This window comes from Crocodylus siamensis, chromosome 5, assembly GCF_052110815.1.
Source record: "Crocodylus siamensis isolate JL-2025a chromosome 5, ASM5211081v1, whole genome shotgun sequence".
Lineage (NCBI taxonomy): Eukaryota > Metazoa > Chordata > Crocodylia > Crocodylidae > Crocodylus > Crocodylus siamensis.
In genome coordinates, this window is record NC_143399.1 from 114,396,513 (window position 1) to 114,423,825 (window position 27,313).

General features: G+C 40.4%; 1 protein-coding gene across 1 annotated transcript in view; it reads right to left on the reverse strand.

Annotated features, from left to right (window-relative positions):
* Positions 1-27,313, reverse strand: part of CNTNAP2 (contactin associated protein 2) — a 1,889,175-nt gene that overhangs the window by 549,944 nt on the left and 1,311,918 nt on the right. The window contains exon 13 of the mRNA XM_090049982.1: positions 4,074-4,274. Within this exon, the coding sequence (XP_089906108.1) occupies positions 4,074-4,274 (201 nt within the window). The remainder of the gene's footprint in view (positions 1-4,073; positions 4,275-27,313) is intronic.

Genomic DNA, 27,313 nt, shown 5'->3' on the forward strand with positions numbered 1-27,313 from the left:
CAAATTTTCCCTAGTTCCACTCTGTCCTGTTGTCTCACATATCTCCATGTTCAGCCTCACCCCATACTGCCCCAAACACATCAGACTCCCTCATCCCTCTTACAACCTACTGAGTCTTAAACTGCCCCCTCACTGAAATCTGCTGCATCCTACACAAATATGTTCCTATCATGCCTCAGCCCTCCTGACCATCCCCTTTCCTGCCTCTCTGAGCATTCAAACCTCACTGCAGCTCCTTAAATCCTATTCTCCTTGCCCATAATTCCTCTTGACCCCAACTCCCCTCACACTCCATTTTACTTCTATACAATTCCACCAGCCCTCATCCCCAAACCATACTGCACCTCACACCTCTGTACTCCCATAATGCCACAGCATGTTCTCATCCCACAGGTCTCCTTTGACCCCAAAGACCTGCTGACGCCCATCACCCCTCCACCCATCCAGTCCCTCATGGCTACTGGGATCTCATTCCTCTCAAAGCCCTCCCAAACAGTCCCCCCAAATCCTCACAGATGCTGCCCAGGGGGCAGGTGGGGACAAGGCTACCACTGGTTTCAACTCATTTCAGCTACCAGCACCTCTATGCAGTGGGACCAGTGATGCTTACCCACTCATGCCCAGATTTATGCTTCTGGTTGTGCCCTCATTCAGCCTCCCGTAGCTCCCATCCCATAGCTCCTGTCACCCACTTATCAATTCAACTCATCTTTGCAACTCCTTCCTGCCTCTACTGTGCCACCGCATAGCCCAATCTACTTTTAACACTGCCCCTCCCCTCCCTGTCGCTAGTTGGTTGTCAGATTGAATCCCCTAGCCACCCAGTATGGGTTCCTAAGTGGCAGCACACCTTTACTGGGTGTGCTGGGAGTGGGAGATGACCAGAGAACCATTAACCAAAATACAAAAACAAACAGAATAATTCTAGAAAAAGGCTAACTTGATTAGAAGATCAAAGGTTGTTAATACCTATGAAGTAAAAAGATTTGCAGAAATCAAGTAGATAATAGGGAGACAAAGTCAATGGACTCACCCAACTATGCCTCAATAGACTTGTGGCTGTCCCCACAAGGCAGTTTGCTTTAATTTTTCATTGAAGCAGGAAGCAAAGGGGTATAACTGCATGCCCAACCTCCCCTCCTCCCTGTACCCCCCGAACCACCACTGGGTGTTTTCTTTTCTCTCCTCTACCTTGACATCTGTTCTTAGGCTACTGCTGAGCTCCTTTTTTTAATTTTTGTGTTCAACTGTCTTTGTTTGGCACCTCCAGGCTTAGGCAGCAAAATAAATAAAATTAATTTATTTTTTAACTTTAGAAAAACAGGCCAAAAATACCAGTTCTTGACGATCTTTAGTTTATGCTATGCACATTTTAGCCACTGGATCTTTAGGCATTGTTTCTGCTGGACTCTGATGGAAAATGTTTAGAAGTTTTTTTTATTATTAAAATACTAGTTCCAGTCATAAGGCACCCCTAATCTTGTCGCTATATTTCTTGAACCAATTGGAATAATGGCATTGACGTTAAGGCCAGTCCCATAGTTAGTGAGCTGTGTTGAAAAGAATTGCTTTTTGGGGATGTATTTTAGTATGCTAGTTTGCCTGAAACTGCATTCAAAAGAGACGAGAACACACAAAAGACAGAAAACAAAGAGCTTGGATAATCTATGAGGAAGGTTGAAGCTCTTCAATGAGCTGACTAGAGTACTGTTTTGTTGCAGAAAAGAAAAGCCTACCTCTGACATAGTGCTTTTCATACAAAGATCTCAAACCACTTTAAAAAACAAAGGGTTTTTTTTGAGAGGAGTACCTGCAGCGAGTCTGTTCATATTCAACATTAGAAGCATGAATAAAAAATTGATAATGCATAGCTAGTGTAGCAAAAGTGTTTTAAACTATCTTTTGTAGAGTGGCATCCATCAGAAAGAGGGGAACTAATGAGATCCTGAGAGGGAAATCAAGGAAACATGCTTCCTGCTTAAGCATATTCCCAACAAATACTATATTTTTCTGTAGCTGCCATTACGGGAATGAACAACTTTTTATTTATAGCAATAATACAATTTAGAACAACTGGAGATTCAGTGCATTATTTTAGCAGGATTTGGCAAGTTTTGTGGAAATTGGTATCTATAGAAGTTATCACTCTACAGAGTGCTACTCTAAAGAGTAGATATATTGAAATTACATATAAGGAAGACTAAGACATTATATTTACAGATGTTCCCATACTGTAAATATGTAACATCTGTTCTAACAGATGGTTCTTACATGTGCTTATATATCTCAGATGAAACCCTGAAAGAACTGTGTACAAGGTGGGGAGACTCAGGTCTTACGGTATGGTGATTCCCATAAGAGAAAAAAAAAAGGCAGTTAAAACTGGAACGTTGCACTACCTTTTCCTTTTGCTGTTGTTTTTATCTCACTTAAAATATAGAAAATGCTATCTGTTTTAAAAAGCAATTATGGATGAAAACTATAGTCTAACGAAAAGCTTGCCCGATAAATACAGCATATTTTAAAATGTTATCTGATTTTATTTTATTAGCAAGGACACTTCCTAATAAGTTGGGGGGTAAGGTAAAACCAGCACCCCTGATAAGGTTCAGGTAAAACCAACACATCCCCCAAGAGTTGTGGTAAGTGGCTGGGCTTCCCAGACTTAGGGCTCTTCCATGAATGCATGCAAGCGTTTACTAGGGTGGGTTAATCCTTGCTAGACTGGGTTACCCCTTGGTTGATCTAAAGTTAGTTCACCTCTGATGTGGACTAACTTCAGAATGGGTATGCCATTTTTAGGATGATTCAGGATACTGTACGTGAAAGCACAAGAAAAAGCAGCATATTTTCCTCTCTGTAAATTTTCCTCGCTATGCTAAATTAAGCAAAATAATAACAACAGGACAAACCATGCGTTAAAAATAGTTAAATAAACAGCAGGGTGGAAGGAGGGGGAATAACAAGCAATGTAGTGTCTATTAACTAACACTAAATTACAAGGGAATACTTATGGAAATAAGCATAAGATCCACATGCATGGCAAATGAATCTCTTATCAGCAACACCACAAGGAAATTCACCAACATGAGTTCAAAAGGGGGAGTCACTTAAAATAAAGGATATTTTTTAAGTGTCCAGCTATTAGTTTCATCACATTTAATTGCCTGTATGATAATAAATTAATTTCACAGCCATACAAATATTTTATGTGCTTCCCCTTATCGTCAAGTCTTAGCCAAGTGCACTTAAATGGATACTTAACATCAAATATTAGCATAAACAATTAAAGAATATATTCTGCTTTTGCAACAATAAACCAAAGGGTTTGTAGAATTTATTCTTTCTTGTGATTTTACTGGTTCTGTAGAATTTTTTTGTAACTGATACTTTTGTTCATATCAGAGAGAAGTTAAAACATGTATTCTTTAGGTAGTTAGACTTTTTTGAATGTTTTTACTATATTCAGAAAAGCTAGATCGCAGAAAGATAAATCTGCATATTCTCTAACATGAGATCTCAGTATTAATACGATGTGCCCCTCCTGGCATCCCTGTATTACAAAGCAGTTCTATTCCTGTCTTTTTGCAGGACAACAGGCTGCACGTAATATTTCAGTTTACTCTTACACAGAGATTAACTGAAAAGAAGCATGCCAAATCCTAAAACCTCAATTTAGGAAAGTCTCTTGCTGGTTTCAGTATGTAAAGACTGATGTGAAGACTGCAGGATACAGCTCAAACTTCTGAATACCTTTATAAAGAAAATTTTAAATCAAATTTGCCCTGTCCTCTGCCTAACCTCATTTCTGAGAAACAGAATCTGATAGGAAACCACAGAAATCTGACACTGTGAAAACCAATTTAAGGAATATGTATACTATAGGTTAACTCTCCTTAAAAAAAGGCAGTTACCCAGTTTCATTAATTTACCTCTTTTGTGAACTTTCATGAATGGCAACAGAAATAATTAAATTCATCCACTGCCTGAACAAGCTATTGAAGTGTTGAACAGTTCAGATAATTCTGAATATAGCAATGTGATAATTAAGTAATATTCCATTCTCAGCCTACCTGGGGTGTTCAGTAGCCTTGACATCTTGCAGGAGTAAGAAATGTACTGCTCACAGTACTCAGCGCTATTGGTGATGGCAGAGATCTGATCCATGGTGGCACTGTAATTAAGTTGCAGTACAGAGTACTTCTCTGGGCTGTTGCCTATCACAGGAGTCTGCATTTGCAAATCATGGTTCACGGTTGTCCACACTTTGTCCTCTGGAAGCGAAAAAATGGACAAGAAAAGAGAACAAAAATTAAACGAATTCTTGATGTGTTACAGAAGGATAATACTTTGACTCGTTAGTTTATCTGCACTGGGTCTACATGTGAAAGAGAATAGGGTGGGCTGGGCACACCTTTGATAACCACAAGGCAGAATTTTACTTGGAACAGCTAAACAACCTAGGATGAGTGCACTAATATGAAGAAACTTTGGTTGGATTCTTTGGTGTTATAAGGCCAGCACACTATGCTTGTGGGAGTAGCCACTGATACAAATAGCAGTCCCTGAGACAAACAAGGATTAGCTTTGATCAGACCTGGGTTAAAAGAACAGGAGGCCTGAGGCTAGAGAGATTTAAGGATTCTTACTGCAAGGAAAATTCAAGTTTACAGTTTTACTTTGCTGTAGGTTACTCTGTGACCCTGTGATATTAGAGACACGCTGAATTATAATGGGATTACATATATTTGTTCTTTGAAATGGAACTACTTCTGGTTTATTAGAAACTACAGCAGTCATAGGCTTCCTATGGTTTCTTGCCCCTGGGCTATGTCCCAACTGGTCCAAGCTTACCTCTGATCTGGACTTGATGAACTGTTCAAAGACAGAACCATGCTGGCTCTTTTAGGCTAGTGGCTAAGATATGCATCTCAAGGTAGGAAACAATAAAGTGGGGAAAATTTGTGAAACTTCAGGGTTTTATTCAGGTTAGGTAAACATGACCAAGGGGAAAAAGAGAGTTTCTCTACACTTTAATCAGGAGAAACACAGCAATGAAGCCTGAACCCACCCACCCACAACTTTCTTAGTGCCCATGAAAAAGGAACATAATTCAATAGCTGTCTATCTTTTAAGCCTCCATTAGTTATGTGAACAGCAAGTCACTAGAGGGAGCATTACTGCAGCACCTTCTTTGGAAGTCATAACAGAATGTCCATAATAGCGAAATAACAACAGCTTCCTTATCAGCAGTTTTGCAAAGCAGTGAAGGGCCCCATATGACTCAAATGTAGTTCAGAAAGGAAAGAAATAATAGCAGACATATTACATTTATATAAAATAATGAACAGGATAGAAATTTAGAGCTTGGATTTGCCCATACTCAGTAGTGAGTCCATGACATTTTGAAAAGTATACTTTTTTAGGAGATATACTTTGTTTCCTTTTAAAGCAGGGGTGGCCAACCTGTGGTTCGGGAGCCACATGCAGCTCTTCAGCAGTTAATATGCATCTCCTTGAATCTTTGCACAAGCACATAGTGACCAACTTCCATTTGGTCAAACTGCGTAAACTTGAATTTTCCTTGCATTTGGAAGCTGATAAGCGTGTGCCTGTGCAAAAATTCAAGGAGATGCATATTAATTGCTGAAGAGCTGCATGTGGCTCCAGAGCCACAGATTGGCCATGCCTGCTTTAAAACAATACAATTTTTGCACCAACTTTTGTGAATTAAATCCATTTATGTTCGGGCATCTCTAGTGGTTACTTCTTCTGGGTCAACAGCTATTCTCTGACTTAGGTATGAAGAATTGTTTGTTTCAGGTAACAGCATCACAAAGGACTAACACATTTGCTGCCTTTTAGTAGTTTTGTCCATTTATGCAGAGTGATTGGGATAAAAATAGGCAAAGGGACAGTTGTTGCTTGAGGTGGTTCTTCTAATTCAGGGTTGAGGATTGATAATAACTAAAAGACAAAAATATTCTGTTCCGGTCTATTATTAATTTTACCCTCATCACTACAATATCCATATGCTTTCCAGAAGGGCATTCACCAATGTGACTAACATTTGTCCTTTTTCCTCCTCTGGGAAAAAGGTGACCTTATTTGATTTTCTTTCTGCTGTGCTATATACTTTCATTATTGAAAACTAAGCCAAGGAAATGTGTCTTGTCCTTGAAGAGACATTTTGAGTTTTTGAGGCAGATCGTAGCACCTCTGAAAGTTCATTCCAGAGTCTTACTGCCCCCCAAGAATGGTCTCTCCTCTGGACAGATTGTTTTCCTCCTTGCACTGGGCCTTGAGCAACAGAATTTCTGACCATAGTCTTTTTCTCAGAGATTCAGATAACCACTTGCAGGTAACTGCTACTGCTGCTGCATATTCTGTTCCTGTTTTCTAAGTAAATACAGAACTTCAGTCTCTAGAGAGGTCATTTGGCCTTTTCCAAAATACTGAATTCCTTCAACAGAGCAGATGTGCCATACAGTAATAGAAGACATTAATTTTAGGAATACAAGCAAATCTGATTTAGTCATGTGTGTGTATTCTCATTCCCATTAACAGTGTCACATAGCTACATCTAAACAAACAACATTTAAACACCAAATTTATAAATATCATAAATAAGTACCAGAAAATGTTCTGAGCAATGTGGGCCTGTTTTAAAGGTTCCCCATGTACAAAGAAAAGTTCTTAGTGATTTTGAGGGGTTATGGATTGGGCCCCAGGGCAAAACAGTTAACTACTGATGGTATGATTATTCTTATTACCAGTGCTGCTTCATATTTTAGTCACATGTTATTACTGCATTGTTTCTGGAAATCATATTTAGAAATTTCCTTTTAGAAACTGGCTTTTAGATAAAGTAATCATTGCATTAGGACCATGTCCCAGTGGATACGGCAAGGGTTAATTGGTTTCTAAAGTACAAAGTTTCACTGTCCCTTCAAGGCAGACACCATATCCAGAGCCAACAGACAAGCAGGCACACATCCTGGGAAACTGAAAACATACACATATCATAATAAAGACAGGGTCCTGCAGCATTAGCACCAGGTCACAATGTCCAGCTGCAAAGTCCCTGGGATTTCCGGTTTTAAGTGGAATGACTGAATTAAAACACTAGCAAATAACCAAATTAAGGAGTATGCATGTGATGGGTTTATGGAGATAGACTTTTGGCTGACAAAACAAAATGTGGACAGAATGACAACTACAGGGAAACCAATCACCAATGTCCGGAAATGAAGAGTCGTCAAAGAAAAAAGAATACAAAAGAAGGAGTTTCCAGAACAACAAGCCCTCAACCTCCAAGGCTGCTACTGTCTGACGTTCAAACAAAAAACCACAAGGCGGCGCTCATGCACCGGCTAGGTGCACGGCTCTCCCTATGAGTCCCCTGGGACTGGAAAATAATTGCTATTGTATACTGTAATCATCTTGCCTGCTTTGTCTGCATTAGTCTTATTTTCTATCACTGTGTATCAATAAAATTTGCCTATTATCAGATGGATGGAGTTGTGGTGGGTCTGAAGGTTGTCCTCACCTGAAACAAGGTATCAGGACTGGGTCATAAATCCAGTGCCAACAATTATGAGGTACTGATATGAAATCATGTGACTGTAAATGATACAGTATAGATGGTTCATCAGCTCAGAAATACAGTAGATAAAGCAAATAGACTCTCCACAGGGAGCAGACATAGACAAATGAGATGAAGTTCAGATGCTGGGTTGAGATAGTGATTATATTAATATTCATAACCCTACTCCAAAGCTGTATGTCTAACAATAATATTGCACCAGTACGAGTAATACAAATGTCTGTGTATTTCTCTAATCCACCACTCAGGAGGATTTTTCTTTTTATGCCGAGTAGACATTTAGCTATTTCCTACCACTTTATATATTGTAAAATGTAACAATATGTTGTTGAAGACTTGGGAGGAAAAATTACTTATACCAATTAGATACAGCTCAATTAGTATATCATTAAAACAAGGTGTATCAACTTTCCCATTTTGCCTTTATGATAGAATACACAATGGAATGTGCTATGCTGCATTCTCATGGAGGAGTTTAATACAAAGAACTATGTATTCATTGTCCTACTGCAGCTCTAATTAAGGTTGTACCCTACCAGACATCAGCTATCCTGACTCTAATGACCTTTCTCGTAGGGGTCTGATCCCACACCAGTTATGTTTGGGCAAAGAGACACAGATTAATTTAATAGTGGAAATTGGATTGGGCACTATATCCAAAAAGAGCTGATCTCCTGCACTGGATTCCAGCCAGTGCAAAACTGAAGCATTCCCTTAAAGGGAATTTTAGAGAAGCTCAGGCTTGTAGGTCCATCCAGAAGGATGCACTTGTATAATCACATCTATGTGGGCTACAGAGGAAAGCAGCCAACCTGACTGTGAAGAAAACAGCTGATCAGAGTCCAGGTAAATAGGCTGGGAAGACCTTAGAGAGAGAAATGTTGATGTGACATATCAAGTTCTTTGTTTAATAAAATACTGTCTTGCATGGCATAATAAACAAACAACTGTTTGCTAACAGTATCTGCAGATGCAATCCAGTGTATGCTGGTGAATGAACATTTCCCTTCAAATGGACCAATACTTCTTTCCTCTAGAAAGGCAGAATCTCTCCTATAAACAAGAAACATTTTTTCAGAAACTTAAGGCTCAAAACTGATAGTGGCATGTTTTTTAGGATACGACAAATAACAGATTCTGACCACTTTTTGCAAAACACAGTGCCATTAACATTTGTGGCAGGTTTCTATTTTGGAGAAGGAATTCTGCCTACCTAAGTTTCCTATAACATCTGAACTGGGTTAATTACTCTTTCCTTCCTCCTCTTAAAAACTGTGCTCTAAAATGTCTGCTATTTCTTCTCCATCAAAGATGGAAGAATCTTGCTCTATGCATCCCCCAAGGCACTTAGAATCTTTGTCATGCTATACAAGCAAAAAACCAGTAATATACTGCAAAGGTAGGCATAACTGCCATATTTTCTCACATGCATGTCTGCAAAATTCTTTAGAAATAAAGTTATATCTGGAAGACTGCAGCTGACCGATTAGTATGCCTGGCTGAGTGATTTAGCATAAACTTTGCTGCTTCTCTATGCAGTGTAATGGCTTCTTTTAGAATGACATGATAAATTACAACTCTGGTAAAACTATGTAAAGGGCAAGTTGTATTTAATAGTTTTGTGATAAAAAAGAGTGTCATGCAATATGGGATGCAAATCTTTTACATCCCCTTGGATATACTGTGATAGTAGAAATATATCCTTGTTACAGGGGAAGTGAAGATGTCACCGGTCAATACCTAGTTTTTCTTCTTCAAGTTCTCTAGGAATTTAAATGACGTATCCCCAAGAACATCCTGGAATGAGATTGGTATTAAATACTAACTGACTCTTTATTTAGGTATTGGACCCAACCCTACTTGTGATTGATCTGTTGCCTTCCAGATGAAATACTGGGGCTAAAAGTTGAGAAACGGAAGAGGCATCAGTTACTCTGGAGGAATTCAGGGTGCAGGGAAACTTCTGCAGGAGCCCATGCATTAGGGCAAGAGGATGAAGCTGTGTGTTTGTTTGCATTTGTGCACATGAATTGCTTGTGACATCCAGCTATTTTTTCCTTTTAATGCTACCAACTTGTTTGTATCAGCTTATACTTTCAATGTTACTTCTAAAAGGAAATAGGATAAGAAATATATATTTTTAAATACTTAAAATATTTAAATATTTTAAATTTCTACTTTGTGTTTTCAATTTCTCAAAATTTGGAATGTCTTGAATTCATAGATGGATTTAAGTCTCCACTAGGATCCCAACCAGTAGCATGCTTCAGAAATGTAATTTAGAATACTTAAACTTCCCTGAGAGTGACCTACAATCTCAGTTAACTCAGTTTAAACAGGCAAAGCTTACTGCTCTCTAATTTTTAAATTATTCACAAGAACAGAGTTCACTGGCCGATGAGAATTTGAAGTGCTGCAAAAATCCTCTCCCATTTGCAGCACTTCAACTTCAGATCTCTTCAGTACCATACAGATAGGGCTGTGTGAAGCTTTGGTCCCTGATTGGATTTGGCAGAGATTTGGCTTGATTCAGTGGTTGAATCTCCAAATCCGAATCAAATCAGGAGACCCTTTAATCTCTCTGAATTGAATTGGAATCCACCTTATTGCTTTGGAGAGATTTGGAAAAATTCAACGATTTGGACATAGAAAACTTTAAATGTTTTTTCTACACACATCAAGGTACCAGAGAGCTCATGAATGCTGTGATGGTGGGGTGGATGGAACGTTCCACAGGAGTGTGGGGTGCTCCCCAGTGCGCTCAGCAGCAGACCCGGATGTGGACCAGAAGCACTTTTAGTTCACTTCCAGGTCCTCAAGGGAACACGCATGGGTCACCCCCCGCGCTCCCCTGACTCAGGGAGTGGTGTCTCTTGAGTCTGGAAGGGCACCCGGGATCTCGCCCCAGCCAACTGCCGAGCCGGGGAGGAGGCCCTGCACTCTCCCCAGAGGACTCGGAAGTGGATAGGAAGTACATCCGGTCCACTTCTGGTTTCCCTACTGAGCACACAGGGCCCCCCATGCTCCTGGGGGATGCTCCAGTTGTCCTAGCATTGCAGCATTCACAATCCATGACTGGTACCTCAAGGTATGTAGAAAAAACATTTAAAGCAATGTCTACGGCCAAATCATTGATTCTCCGAATCAGCATCAAATCTTCAGTTTCAGATTTGGCCTAATCAAATTGGGGACAGAGATCCGAATCAAAAAATTGAATCACTATCTCTGATTCAGGCTGAATCTAAATTGAATATATCCTGTTTTGCACACCCCTACATATAGATGTGTAGCCATCCCTCCTCAGCCTTCAAAGTGCTTCAAAATCATCACAATGACAAGCAGATGTTTCCAAAAGTGTTTCAAAGAGATCCTTTATTTTTTCAGGATCATACTTGAAGCACTTCAGCCATTTCTGAAGTGCTGTTTTGGAAGTCTATGTCTGTACACTCACTGCTTGGAGCACTTCAGACAGAATATCTATCTAAAGTCGGTGTCAAATTCTGTCCTCAAGTAAATTAATTTCAGTGCAGATTAACTCATTCTCTTTCTTTCTTATACCTTTGTAAAAAATGTAGTTACTTCAGTGTCAGTGGGAATGTCTACATGAAACACTTTACTACACAATAAGCATCATCATCTACATGTGAAGATTCTTACTATGCAGTAAATTATTCTACTCCATGGTTAATTTGCTACCTGCAAATGCAAGTAGCAAATTAACTGTGGAGTATTTACTGCATAATCATGAACATGTAGACACTGACCAGGAGAAAATTAGCTCCTGGGCAGCCCCACGATCAGGGGGCCACCCACAAGATAGGACCTGGGGCATGGGGCTTGGAGCTTCTTTAGATCCAGGGCTGGGCCAACTCTTTGCCTGCCCTGCCCTAGGCCCTAAAAAGCTGTGGGGACTCTGGGGCCCTGGAGCACCTGCAGGCAGCCTTTGGCCACCAGGTCCCACAGCAGAGGCCCCTGGACAGCTGCAGCAGCCTGTCCAGACCCCAGTGCTGGTCCCTGGCACATGGAATGCACTGTTTGCAGCTCACCTGGGGCCTTGGTGGGAGTAGCCATTGCTGTCACCACAGCTGGCACTCCTGGTGCCAGGTGTCTTCCACCCACTGTGCCTCCTCCACACAGTCCCTGTGGAGGAGCTTCCCCCAGGCCTCACAGGTGTTATGCAGTACACAGGCAGTGACAATGACCCAGGGGATGTTGGCCTTTGTGACTTTGAGGTGGGCAGTGAGGGTGCATCAGCATCCCTTTAGGTAGCTGAAGGCACACTCCACCAGCGCACAGGCCAAGTATGCTTGGTATGGGTCCAGCTGGCTACTGCAGGGCCACATGAACCAGGGGTGGAGTGGGTAGGCAGGGACCATGATGAGTGAAAGCCCCACTGGCTGTAGTAGGGGTTGTCACTGTGTGGTGGGCAGGTGATGGGGATGTGGGTTCCATCCGGCATCCACATGGGAAAAACCTGAAGCATCCTTACAGGCTCAGCAGTGCTATGCTGGCTAGCACTATGGAAGAAAGAGACTTGGGGGGTCATCATTGACTACAAGATGAACATGAGCCTTCAATGCGATGCTGCAGCTACTAAAGCAACCAAAACGCTGGCTTGCATACATAGATGCTTCTCAAGCAAAACCCGGGAAGTCATTCTCCCCTTGTACTTGGCCTTGGTGAGGCCACAACTGGAGTACTGCGTCCAGTTTTGGACTCCATAATTCAAAAAGGAGGTGGAGAAGCTTGAGAGAGTCCAGAGGAGAGCCATGCGCATGATCAGAGGTCAGAAAAACAGACCTTATGACAACAGGCTGAGAGCCATGGGGCTTTTTAGCCTGGAAAAGTGCAGGCTCAGGGGTGAACTGATGGCCACCTATAAGTTTATCAGGGGTGACACCAGGATCTGGGGGAATGTTTGTTCACCAGAGTGCCCCAAGGGATGACGAGGTTGAACGGTCATAAACTACTGCAAGACCGTTTCAGGCTGGACATAAGGAAGAACTTCTTTACTGTCCGAGCCCCCAAGGTCTGGAACAGTCTGCCATCGGAGGTGGTTCAAGCACCTACATTGAACAGCTTCAAGAGCAAATTGGATGCTTATCTTGCTGGGATCCTATGACCCCAGCTGACTTCCTGCCCCTCAGGCGGGGGGCTGGACTTGATGATCTTCCGAGGTCCCTTCCAGCCCAAATGTCTATGAAATCTATGTGGGTTCCATCCCTGATGAACTGAGAGAAGCCCAGGGCTTGGAAACCCGCCACCACCTCCAGAGGGTCATGAACCTGAAGCAGCAAGTCCTGGAGGGTGCTGCAGACCTCCACGACAGCCCCTATCATGGTCACCTTGCCAACACTAAAGAGATGGCTGACATAGTGTAGGTTGGTGGGTGTGGCCAGTCTGAGCAGGGGATTGGCCAGCCTGGTGTCTGTTGGGAGGGGCCACCACATACTGGTGTCCTGCTGCTCCACATGCAGGAGGAGATGCTCAAGGAGCTCCTGGAAGGTAGTTCTGGTCATGCCAAAGGACTCCAGTCACTGCTCATTGCTGCAGGTGTGCTGAACAATGTGCAGCCACCAGCCCTGGCTGGACAGGCAGGCCCACAGGCAGTGGTGCTGGAGCATTAGGAGTACATGGTTAGTACTGGTGGCAGCATCCAAGTGCACGTTTTCAGTATTTCTGCTGGTGTCTAGGTGGCAGCACAGGGTCTGAGCAGCAGAATCATGGGGGCAGGGGGTCCGAGACACTGAAGCGAGCCTGACTACGTGGCTGCACTACACAGGGGGCAGGAAGGGCTGGGACTGACTTAGGCCAGGCACTGGTTGCTGCTGCAGCAGTGAAACAGGGCAAACTGGGTGTCCAAAGGAGCTCAGGCCACTGGATGTTGCTCTTGGGGTCTGGGGGTGGAGCAACCATTACCCGGTGGGCACAGGTTCCAGCAACAGAGTCAGACTGCTGTACCAGTACACTGAAGGCTACTCTGGGCCAGCAACCCAGGTGGCCAGATAGCAGTACACAGAGCTAGGAGGCAGGTGTGGCCAGAACCTCCAGCTCCCCCTGGCTGCTGTAGGGGGTCAGTGCAGAGCCAGAGGGGGCAGGAGCAGACTACTGCCAGGAGCAGCAAATCTACTTCCAAATGCCAGCATGTGTAGACACTTGCCCAGGGTGGGTTAACTCTGAAGTAAACCCATCTGGCAGTATTTGCACATAGAGATACACCCACTGAGAACAAATTATGATGCCAATGTTTTATGTATATAAAAAATAAATGTGTCTATTCTGTATTGTCTGCTAAGAAGTGCCTGGAAGCCTAACTTGAAATGCTGCTAGATATATCTTATTTCCATTAACTGCAAATGGATTATTTATTCCTAGCAATTACAAGTATTACTATATCAAATGCTTCACTAATGCTTGGACAATAATTTAGAAAAAAAATGCCCCAGTAAGCGGTTAAAAACATTTTAACTAGAGCTTGGAGTCATATATAAACATGCATGTGACTCACTTATCTGGAAAAAAAACCAGAATTAAGAAGACTCTTAAAAAGGAAAAGCACTAACATCCTAAAAAGTTTCATCATTTATAAAAATTAACTGCATCTTCTCAGCTAAAACTATTCTTATTTTTCAAGACAAAAAATAAGTTTAAATGGTCTTCTTAGTGGTAAGAGTATCTATCAATAACTTATGAATAAAGACATATTAAAGGGCTTTTCTAGTTCTCAAATCTGAAGCATTAAAAATCAGGAAAATTTAATTAATTCAAATTTTTACAGGGCACAGTATAATTATGAAAGAAACAGGAAGATGTGAATGCTAACTACATTATTACATAGGTGAAGGATGGAAGAACATTCTTAAACTTATTAAAACCATTAATATGTTGTCTACATTTGCCCAGGATAGAGTACAATTTAAAAAATCCAAAAACAGTGATGAAGGGACATTTTAGCATTTGTAGTTTCATCTTAAGTTAAACTCATTTTTAGGGACACATTATAGATTTTTAAAAATATTTTCCCTCCATGATGTCACTGAAGGAGAGACTTAAGATGTCATTGATGCCTTAACTGTGTGTTTCTGTATCTTAATTTACTTGATTTTTTTTTTAATGGCATAATCTTGAATTTAATATTTTTTGTGATGTTTGATTTGGGAATAATTAACAACAGGTCACTATGCTGGCTACTTTGCGTTACCATTATATGCACTGAATTTGGCCCTTAGCTGACATCTTTACACTAACCTTTCAAAGATAACTAACAGCTGTCCCAAATGTAATTTCTGAAAAGTACTCTCTGCATATTTGTACAATCTTTCTCATATCACTAATTCACTACTGCCAACAGATATGTAAAATACAATTTAGCTTACTCTGTTATTAAAATCAATCAGGATAAAGGGGGAAAAAACCCACAGGCTAAACTTTTAAAAGTTTTAAAAGGATCAGTTTTTAAATACAGCGTAGCTCAAACTAATTTGCCTGTAAAGTTCAGAGTACTGATTTTGTACTCTCAAAGTGAGTTGTAAAATTTGGGGTGGAACCACTGTATTTTTCATACATTCTGCTTTAAGAGCAACAGAGAAATCAACCTTAACTCCTGAGTGATCAGCAACACTTCTATAAGAAACTCTTCCATTAGAAATGTAAGGTTTTCATGGGGGAAAGTGGTATCTTTCTCTATCCAGTAGTAGACTCCATCTGAATACAAAATCACAGTCGCTTCTGCATCTTGGAAGGGAAACCTCTGTGCACACATCATACCAGTGTTAATTTCTCCTCTGGGTGACATAGAGCCTCATGTATTGATTAATACTGCGATGATAAAAATAATACTTATACAGGTAGCCATGTCTTTTCCCTCAAATTTGCATATGCATGGATTTTTTTGCTAGAACTCCAGAGCAGCCTAAATTATGTCCCATGCGTTGAGAAGAATGACTAAAATGTGCAAGATTTTATTTTTCTTGCTGTAAACAATGGATCTTTTAGGTATTTTATTCTAGTACCAGAAGAACAGTCATGGATCTTTTTTCTCTGATGATTTCTGTTATGTAGATTAATGAATTTGAAATTGGCATGAATTCTATGAATAATAATAAGAAAACTTTGATTAAAATCCAGACTCTTCACACAGTAAGTCCTATTATCAACGAAGTAAGCTTTTACTAAATTTAGTTCATATGTTGCTCCTTGCAGGGGCTCCTTTCTTTAATGAATGGATCCCCTGAGAATGAGGTTAGGGCTGACTTCAAAAACTACCAACAACAAAAAAACCTCCACCCCTTTTTGAAACTGGCTATATACTTCTAAAAAGAAAATTATGAAGCAACAGAATAAATTGCAAAGAGGGACAAAAGGGACAAAGCAGAACACCAGTATCATGATACAGAAGGAGCAATATAGTCTTGCATAATGACAAGTCTTCTCTACGATATCAAAATGTTTCCAGTTTGTACCAAAGACAACCCTCCCTTCTTTACCATTGCACTACACTCAAAGAAGATTAGGTTTCTCTGCTTACCAGCCATTCAAATAATCTCATGTAATACTTGTGTGATTCCCACGTGAATTTTCTTGCAACATGTCTAATGGATGGTAAGATGCATTACAACTGTAGAAATCCTCCAAATAAGTAACTTCTCCAGCTGTTTAAGTTTCCCTATTAACTTGAAGCTATTCACTGAAGCTGTCTTGATGGTGAAGAACAAGGGAGACAGCCTGACAGTTTGTACTCCTTAGTAATGATAATTAATTTGAAATAGGTTTGGAGGATAAATCAAGAAGGCAGAGCTGATGTAAGGGTCTGAAAAATTGTGCTTATATTACTACTACCACAGGAAGTACCATTAAAGTCATCACAGGTGATTTTACTATTCCTGCAACAGTATTGGGTACATAGTCTTATAAATAGGATCCTATTTAAGATTCTATTTTGTAAGCCAAGAAAACTGATTCCATTTCTGAAAAGCTGCCAATATCTCTCTTAGGATATGTTGCTGATGTCCCTAAGGACCACTCTTGCAATCTAAATGTATCACTTGAATCTGACAATCAGACTGTCATCAAATAACAAAACTCTTGGTCAAAGTCGCAGAAAAAAAACTTTCAGAGAAACAGATGTCTCAGATTCCCTTGACCCTTGGCACATTTTAGGCCTAGATATGGCAGAGGAACTATATCAGTCATGTTATCAAATTATTGGTTGATGATAAATAAATAATACATACATCCATATTGATACGCTTGGTCATTTTCAGTAATGTCAGTTAGAGGAATTTCTGATGTGCCTGAGCTTTCTAGAGGGCATGGAAAAGTGATTTGAAACTAGGCTCTTGGGTGGCTCCATTTGTTTCTGCCTGAGCAGTCTGAAGGAATGCCAATGGCTATCTTTTCATCATTTTGGTTAGTGCTCTTATTAGCTTTCCTCTTCCTGTTCATTGTGTATGTAGGGCTGATAAGACGGTCAATGACAACAAATGGACTGGGAACCCCATAAGCTCACTTCTGATTATCAAATTAGTAAATTCATCCAATCCATCAGTGCAGATGAATGCCTTATCCAGTCTTTGAATAAAAATGCGGCATGGGAGGACCAAGCTGAAACTCATTAAGCAGAGGAATGAGGCAATGCCTATGCCATAGGCTGAAGAATCTATCTGCCCTTCTAACTCAGGTGAGTGAGTGCCTGACATTTTTTTTTTGTTAGGATTCACTTCCTGCAGACATCATTGGACTTCCATCTGGTATTAGGTTATCATATTGCAATACAGGCTTTTTACTGTTATCGAGGCATTTGTCACTTCAAGATTAGATTGCTGTAATGTGCTGTACCACAAATCAATCCAGAACCAGAATGCAGTAACCCACTTAATTAAATAGACTATAGGGCAGAGAATTGTATTTGAAGCTAAATATTACTATGTTTATCTCATCAGTGTTCTGGCCCCAGGATAGATAAGAGTGATTTTATTTTTCAAAACCATCTCTACAACATATTTGGTACTGTGTAGGATGATACTACAACAACTATTACCAATTTCATTTCACAGAGCACTTTCTTTGCAGAAGTACTGTGGTGAATGTAAAGTATGAATACACAAAAGAACTACAAACTATAATGCCATCATATTAATAATTTTTCATTCTATGTTTAAGTGAAATTCTTTTGTAATTGTGATAAATCAAGAACCACATAGGTATACCAACTACTTTGTGATGTAAGCTTCTTTCAGACCACTGGCTTAAATTCAGCCTATGTCACTAGTGACCAAACCATTACTGCACAAAGGCTATTTAATGGCTTATGTGAAATAGCACCTTTGTTAATGGGTATTGGCACACAAAGATTTATGTAATTCACTGATGAAAGCAGGTATTATAAGAAGGCTTTTGTTAATGTCACTTTGGGTTATATAACCAAGTAGGGGGATCTAGGGTAGACCCTTCTCTTATATTCATGAGTTATATACAGATAGAACTTCACTGTGTTCAGAGGTGTACTTAGTTTACAAAACTGTGCAAAATGAGTGAAAATCCTGGTGTCACTGAAGTCAGTGAGAGTTTTCTTATCAACTAAAATGGAAGTGGGATTTGACCTTATACAGGTTATTTATAAAGTCCTTGCACAATTTTAAACTTTAAAAACTTTGGATGTACACATGATAGAAGCAAACTGTAAATGGCAGTTTAAAGCATAACTCAGTTTTAAGACAACACAGTTTAAATTTCTCAGCTTCAGCATAACCTCCATTTTTGATCCATCGTTCAATCTGATTTTCCAACTCATAGAAAACATTTTCTAGTTCCTGCTGAGTGATTTCATGAATTGCATTTGTGATCCTTACCCTCAGCAGAGCTTACACTATGCTAAAAACTTAATGAATTATGCTATGCTTTCAATCGCCATTTACAGTTTGCTTCTATCATGTGCATATCCAAAGTTATTAAAGTTGCACAAGGACTATATAAACACCTTGTATTTGACAGCTCATCAGGTTCACAAAAATTATATTCACTTGAAATATCTGATATAGATATAACTGCTTTGACTTCATTATAAAAATGGCTTTTTAATGCCTGATATTCCAGAAAGAAAGCAAGAGGGGAAAGACATTTGATTCAAACAGGATTGTACCTATAAAAGTCATTAAGAATTTCTCCATCCATTTCAGCAGATACAGGAATAGGCTTATACATGCATAACTCTATATTTCTTGTGCCTTTTCTATTTTTTTTCTTTTGTTATGTTTACCAAGAAATTAAATTGGGGCATTTATGATCAACTATGAAACTTTTTAAAGCTTCTTAAAATTAATACTATGAAACTGTACACTTTCCCCTTATATTTAACTGTGCTTTTCACATAGCTGATGAACATATATATTATGACATGACATGGTAAAAGTATGAAAGGTTGTGATTTTTATCTTTTGCAATGTATTGAAATGATAAACACTAATGAAAGAAGCCCTTTAAAAAGATGCAGTGAATCAAATTATTGGAAAATCTTGCAGGGAAAATATCATGACCAATGTTGCTTTGGGAAATTAAATGAAAAAAGAAGGCTATTTCATGGTAAGTTGTAGGACTCTTCTGGAGATGTTATTGAAACAGTAGACAAAGAGAACCTTATCCAGATCACTAGAGATAATTTTAAAATATTTGACACAATTACATATAAAAGGCTGACATCAAGGGCATCTTGAGGAACAGTGTAAAGATCACTCAGATGGGGCTCTCACCCTCCCTTCCCCTGCCAGCCTGGATCAGGCTCTCAGTTCCCTGCTGACCTGGGCCTTCTGCTTCCTCCCTGCCCCCCTGACATCCCAGATCCTTGCTCACCCACCCCACACTCCCCTTCCCTGCCTGCTTCCCCAGGACAGGGCTGCCAGCTACAGGTGACCTGGGTGCTGCTGTTCTCTAGGGGGGGCTCAGCCCAGAGAGCAACTGTGGCTCAGTGGTAGCTGCAGTGCCTGCGAGTTGGGTTCCCTTTCCCTATCTGTTTCTCTAGGACAGTGCCAGCTGCCATAACTGAGCTGGGGACACAGATAAGGCATGAGGGCTGGGAGGACAGGGGGAATCCTGAGGGTGGGAGGTATAAGCAGAGAAGCACCAAGGGACAGGAAGGAAGCCCCAGGGGAGCCCAGAATCAGAAGGTGAAGGGGACAAGGATTTTCACTTTTCAGTACTCAGGTCCCTGCTCACCCAGGGTAAGTCACAGCTGTGCAGAGAAGGTTTTTAACTTGAATATGTGACTGCTCTGAACTCGAGTTAACAACAACACTGATTACCACTTTGAGAAGCCTAAGTGAAAGTGCAACCAGGCCCTAATATGAAGGAAGACAGATCATTTATGTATGTAGTTTCACAGATGGCAGTTGTAGTTCAGTTTCGGTTAAAGAACGTTAGAGTCAAACTAAAATTAACATTAAAAAACCTAACTATTCAGTTATTTTAGCACAAGGGCCATCAAATATGCAAAGCCTCGAGAATTCAGCAATGTAATGACTGTGAAACTGGCAAGTGGATTTATCTTTTGAGAAATGAATGGCCTTGGGAATTGTCTATCTTTTCACTGTACAAACCAGCATGCTTCCCTTGAAGTTTGACTTCTACCATGTCTTAGCACTCATCTTGAGTACACAAGCTCAACAGAGATCAAACTACCCCAAACTTCTTCCTGTTTTTCTCTCTTAGAAACAATATCAAAGAATTCCTTAGTAGTGGTCTAAAACAGGGAATCTCATAATAGTGATAATGTAGGATTTTGAAGTTTTACTGTTAAATACCATGTATTTTAATAATATCTATATTTATATGGGATCCATCATAAAAAAAAGAGTTTTAGCTAGAGTTTCTATCTGAGGTGAAACTTTGTGAAGCTGTCACTTCCTTATGAATAGGCATCCCCATTCCTTTCCCTTGAACCCCATGAGAAGTCAGATCAATAGTGGTACACTGCTACACATTCTAAAGCAAACCTATCAGATTTTTGAAGGTTCTATACCTGAATCCCAGGGCAAACTGGAAGACAGTATCCTGAAATGGCTGGAAAACTATTACTGAGCTACAATCTGAAGAACACATTTTCCCTTTTGGAAAAACAATGTGTATCCACAAAGACTATGCACAGTTGCATATCTAACAGGAAACTGGGTGTCTGCATATCTAGATGTCTGGATGTGCTTGGAGTTATGGCAAGGCGCAAGTATGATGACTTGTGCCTCCAATTAATTTTCTGAGTAAAAAAAAAAAATCAGTAAGAAAGTGCATCTGCAGAAGGGAAAGCTCCCTAAATGTTAATGTCCAGTTTAGCAAAGCTTTTATGTATGCTCTTAACAATACACATTTAAATAAATTAGCAAAGCATGTAAATATATATATAAGCCCACACAGAAAATAGCTCCATTTCAAGACAACTGGACAACTCAACTGCTCACAGTTAGCATCTGCTTTCTTCCTGACTCAGAATTAAATCATTGATAAATGATTAACGCACCTAGTTCCAGTTTATGAAGTGCAGTACAAACCCATATTGTTTGAACACTTTTTTAGCTTGCTGAAAATTCATCACTCCAGCATCATAAAATGTTGCCAGAAAGTACACAGGGGAATTAAGACATGCTTAGTTACATTGTATACTCAGGTACTTCATGCAAAATTTTATTCTCTAAACTCTCAAATGAAGTGTGTGAATTAAACTTCACAATAGTCATGGTGATATAAAAATCATTTATAGTATATCAGCAATGCACTGTTTAAAAGATAGCATTCTGGGACACCTTTGGTTTTAAGAATGGTACATGATGGCATTAGAAAATGAGAAAGTTTAGTAGACTACAATTACAAACCTGAAGCTTCAGATTATGACATTCAAAGAAGTGATTATACCACTCTCATTCATTTGTTTAGTTTCAGTTTTGGTCTAAATCAAAGGTGACAGATAGGGCTAGAGATCTGTCATGGTAAATTACAGAAAAAGGCAAAGACTGGTCTTGGAAAAAAAGAAAAATGTCACACAAATTCACATGAAAAATGTCAAAAGTCACAAACTGTGCTATTTAATACACACACACACGTCTAATTTTGCAGTAAAAAGCTCTTTAAATCTATTTAGGTAGGAGAAGCAGTGCTATGCAGATTCATGTCAGCTACAGATTTTAAATCCCTACCTACACCCAATTAAAAATCCTTTTGACATGATAACTGGATAAGAGACTGACTACCCCATCATGGCCTCCATGTCATTTATCTCTGCCCAGTCATGGGATTTAATCATTCTTTTTCAATAGATAGCACAGATGTGTGCTTTTAGATTAAACACCCTGTAAAGAAACCTTCCCAGAATTTACCAGATTTTTGTGGGGTTTTGTCCCTCATGGATAAATACTCTCAAACAACATGGATCTCAGTGACCTGTACTCTGTACTCCTTCAGAAGATCAATCTCCTTGACTCCTGGTTAATTTGGACTCAGCAGGCATATGCTGTCAGGGATCCTCTTTAGCCCAGCCTCAGAGCTAGTGAAATTCACAGTGGGAGCGTCTACATGAGATGTTATGTCACTGTAGCAACAAATTACAGCAACATATCTCATTGTTACAGTAACGCAGCATCAGCAGTCATGAGCTGTGACACTGCTGCTACTGTGAGGTAGCAAGGGCTACTGCAAAGTAGGGTAGGAAATGAACTGTGTTGCGCTGAGACTGCACAGTACCGGTGGTTATTGTGCAGTCATTTAGTACTTGCTAAAGCTTTAGCAAGTATTAAATGACTGTGCAGTAACAACTAAACAATTGGGCACAGGTGTAGATGTACCCAGTCAGAAAGGAAGCAAAATGTGCAGAACCTCAATGTGCCCATTCCTTTGCACACACCAAATCATGCAGAGAAGGCTCCAGAGGGCTTGGGGAAGAGTTTTACATCAATTCTCAATAATATATCAAAAGGAATATTTCCACTGCCAGAATTACACTCTTCTTTGGTGTCCACATTGACTTGGGTGACCGGCAGAATGAAGGGGATTTTTATCCGCTTCTGATTTCTTGCCACCATCTGAATATAGTATGACCAAGTCTGGCATCCCACCACCCTACAAACAGATCTTCATTACTTTTCATGACCTTAGTTCCTTGAAGATGTGGATGTCTGCACTGTAGGATTCAGCTAGACATATACAACGGGCTATGATATGATTTTAGTCACATGTGTGATGCATGTCCTCTCTGGGTGAGCACGCGTAAGATTGGGACAATGCAAATGAGGGCAGTCCCACTCTGCTCCAATGCCCCATTCTGGCTTTTGATATGAAGCTGTGGTACCACAACAGTTGCCTGACAATGATTAGTGTGCAATTTCCTGCTTTGTGACTCAGCCTCTAGCAAGGAAAACACTTCAGAGATCCTTGAGGTCTCTTTCCTTGGAGACTGAATTGGGGCTGGCTGTGATACATCCACCTTTCCTCAGTGGAAAGCAACCATCCCTAGTGGTCTTTAACCTGCAAGAGAAGCAAGCAATGGCTTCTTGTAGTGCATGCATCATTTGGGTCTAGGTCAGGAGAGCAGAACTTATAGAACTGCTCCAGACACATTAACTCAAGCACCTCCATGCTTTTTAACTTCACAACAATATTTCCATTTGCACATATATTGAAGAGATAACTCAAAACAGGAATTACAGTGTATATTCCTCTTTCCTCTAAGCCTCTGAGGTTTCTCCCCATATGCTTTAAGTATCAATTTGAGCTTTCACAGAAGAGCTTGTTTATAATTTTCCTAACTGGCATTCTCTGCTTTAGGATATGTTGGTGTTTGGTTCCACGGAACCTGCCTGTCATCAAAGGGAACAGGTACACACATCATGTCGTCAGAGTCTATTCAATTTAGTTAAGCATATTTAAAACATGTGAGATATCAATTTAGAATATTCCATCTGCGGAACCAAGTAATCAGGGATTGTCCCATATGATGGACCCTGGTGCTGTTGACACACTTGCTCCATTTCAGGATTGTGTTGTTTTTGCTGTTCTTGAACTTGAAAGTTTCTCTACTCCAAATCCTATATCTCAATCACTTTATTGGTTTACAACACCCACAAGTGAATAAGAAATAGGCAAGAAGAGTCAAGACACAACAAGGTGGGTTGTCATTAAAGCAGTGAAAACTGACTCTAGTTAGAAGAGTCATCACAAAAGCTTCAAGTGTAGGTACTACCATGTGTACTAGACAGGAAATATTGATCTATCAAACTAAATTTAGAGTGTCACTGAAACACCACACAAGCATGCAGAAATCTCCTTTAAGGATAAAATGTCAGTACTGTCAGATCCAACAGATTTTCCTGACTCTATAAATTGGGACCATCTAGCATTAATCAAAATTATAAAAATGAATGTATAACCTGATATACAATTTTCAATAGATATTAATAAAAGTTAATATGTAGTTACTTCTTAATCAGCAACTAGGCAAATAGATGCAAGTGAAAACCTAAGTAGATTACGAAAGATACCACATTTTCCTCATCAGTGGAAATCCAGGCTTACCCTCTTGCACTCAGGGCAGTAAATTAAGAAATGTTTTCTGGTCTAACAGTTCACCTACAGATACATATTTTACTGCATGCTATTCTTTCACTGTTAGGATAGTGGCCAAGATGTAGAATGCCTTCAATTTGCAAATGAAGAGAACATTTCATTCACCTGTTATAAAATCAAACCAAAGGAAAACCTATTTATCTATAACTATAGCAAGTAACAACGTAGTTATGCTGTTATAAAATAAAGCATGGTAGAAGCCTACGGTACACACAAAATAAAGTATTTTTTTCTGAATTCCATGCACACTACTGCATTCCTGCTTTTTCTTATTTATGAAACTTTGATATGGGAATATGACATTCAACTCCCACAGCTACAGATAAGCCCCTAGAACGGAAGCTTGCTAAGAAATTTGGGAGAGCTAGGAACCTAATTGAAATTGCTCCCCAAGGCCTGATCATAAAATACTTTCCTTCTTGTGCACATGCTTTCATAAACTCAGACCAGATCAGGTTGTCAAATGCAATAATCTGTTTAAAAGAGACTATTTCTTATTGATAAAATAATTATCACAGAACTAATCAGACATGACTAATACATTCTTCACCCCCCGCCCCTACATGTACTAAAGCATGGAAATACTGGAGACACACAGGATCCAGTTCGGTGCTGGCTGAAAACCATTCAGAGCCTCTTCAGGTGATTGACAGTTGTACTAGCTGCAGTGCAGCTTCCATAAATCACCCAAACCCACAACTAATGTGAACAAACAACCATTAAATGGACAAGCGTTGCAGTCTTTATTCTTGCTTTAGACACTTACACAGATTCACTGATTTAAAAAAAATGCCTCCCTTGATGTGGGAAATATAATAAATAAAGTGACCTGGAAATAATAGACCTGTGGGAATTCAGAAAAGTGCTGTCTTGCTAGCTAGCTCGAAGCAACATCTCAAGGCTCATGAAAGAACTTTAAGACTTCTCTCGTCACAGTCATCTTCTCCATGGAAATTTTGGAGTCCTGAGAGACTGTTCCCCTTCTGAAGGTTATTTCTGCTAAGATGAATGAGATTCATTGCTACAGCTCTGATGCTAATGCTGAAAACATTCTAGTTAATGATTGACACTACCATAAATAAGCCCCAGGCTCTCAGAGAGACTCGGGTGTGATTTAGAACAATTACAGTGGAATGAAAGCAAGATGCATGTGCCACTACCAAGTAATAATGCCCCTCTTTAAATCAAATGGTGCTGGAATGCTGTTAAAATAACCATCACAAAAGCACATAGTGTATGTGCTATTGCCAAGGGTGGATCCCGAGTGGATGCAGCAGTGCAGCTGCAACTTGCTTTGGACCAGAGCACATTTCAGGAGCCACCAGCAAGGTTTTAAAGTTCCTAAAGCAAATGAACCCTGCCTTGTCCCTTCTCCTTGGTGCTCAGAGGCACATCTCTCCTCTTCCTTCCTCTTGCCCCACCTGCTTCTTTCTCTGCTGTCCTGGGGGCAAAGGAAGCTCCAGAGCTCTTCCCAGCAGGGCCGTACTGGGGCTGAGCTCAACAGGGAATGGGAACAGTGGCAACAGTGCATTGTTGTCACATAACTTGTTCACTGTTCATGGTGCATTTGTTTTAAATTTGTGCTTAGGCAGAAATGTAGTGCCATATTTACCTGAAGTCAAAATGACCCTGAATTTAAGATGACCCCCCCCAATAATGAGATGATCCTATATATGGAAAATGTATACATTTGTTATAATTTTCCATGTACAGTATCTAATTATTTGTGGACCATCTTAAAACTGTCCCTATCACCACTGTAGGGGGGAAAGGTATGGGAGCTGGGGAGGCAGTGGGGGACAGGCAGGTGGTATGGAAACAAGTAGTGGGAGAAGCCAGGCTGCTTGCCTCCTGCAATCTGTGCACCCCCTGTCTTCCACTTATCCCCTCTTTTGTCTTTCCCCTATAGCTTTGGTTCCTTCTCCCCATTCTCCCCATGTCCCCCCATTCCACTTCTGCCCCCCACAACTTCAGACCCCTTTCACCCCATATGCTTTCTCTGATGCTAGCTGTCTCCATCCGCACTTCAGCCTGGGGCATGGAGCAGCCTAGCCCTGTAGCAGTGGTACAGAGAAGGCACTGCTGCTACAGGGCCAAGCAAGGATTGTGCTCCATGCTTCAAGATGCAGCAGGAATAGTGGTGGAGCAAGGATAAGCTGGGTGGTGGGCAGAAGCAGTGTGGGGGGTGAGAGATGAGGAGGGAGGGCTACAGCAGCTGTGGTTCCATCTGCAACCAAGGGGAGGGGGGCTAGCATTAGGGCTGCACAGCCACCTGCCCCCCTGCAGCCTCATACAAGACAAGAGGTTTCCTCCCCATGCACACATTAAATGCGGGGGCAGGGGGGGACCGCATCTTAGAATCAAATATATACAGTAATTTATATATTTAAAAATACCAGTGGATTTTTGTCTTGTAAAATGTGAAGGAAACAGTAAATGACTGTCATTCAGATCTGTCACAGCTGCCAATTTGAAAACAGAGCTCTTTAGGTACTTGACAGACAGCAAGAGCTTTCAGAGAACCAGATCATTTCCTCCCTAACCTGTCCTGCAGGAGTCTTCAGTTCATGGTCCTTCTATTCTTATGGAAAAGGGCCACCAATATGTCCTGGCTACAAACTTCTATATACAACTTATGAATTCCTATTCATTTTGTGCATCTTGCAGAATAAGGCAATGAAGAATCATTAAATTGTGGCAGTTCCCATTCATACAAGAATACCTTGGGCCAGTACGATGGCCACATAATAGGTAAAGCCAGTTTTCTCTGAACTCATGAGGGTGGACTGGGGGTTTAGCAAGTGGAAAATCCTTAATGAGGAGAAAATAAATAATTTTAAAGTTGGATCATGAACACAGAGCTGAGAGAACTCAAAGTCCACTCTATGAAAGGGAATCAGAGTCTGTGCCAGAAAGTATTCTAGAGAAGCCAAAGAAAGCATCAAGGCTACATCTGACTCAGACCAAAGGGAAGCTTAAGAACATAATGTGGTGGGAACCAAAACATGGAAACCTGGTGAGTGCTCATATGAGGGAACTGTGCTGTGAAAGAGAGAAAAAGACTTCTATAGGCCTTGTCTGTTCAGGGATGTTTGGAAAGTAAGCTAG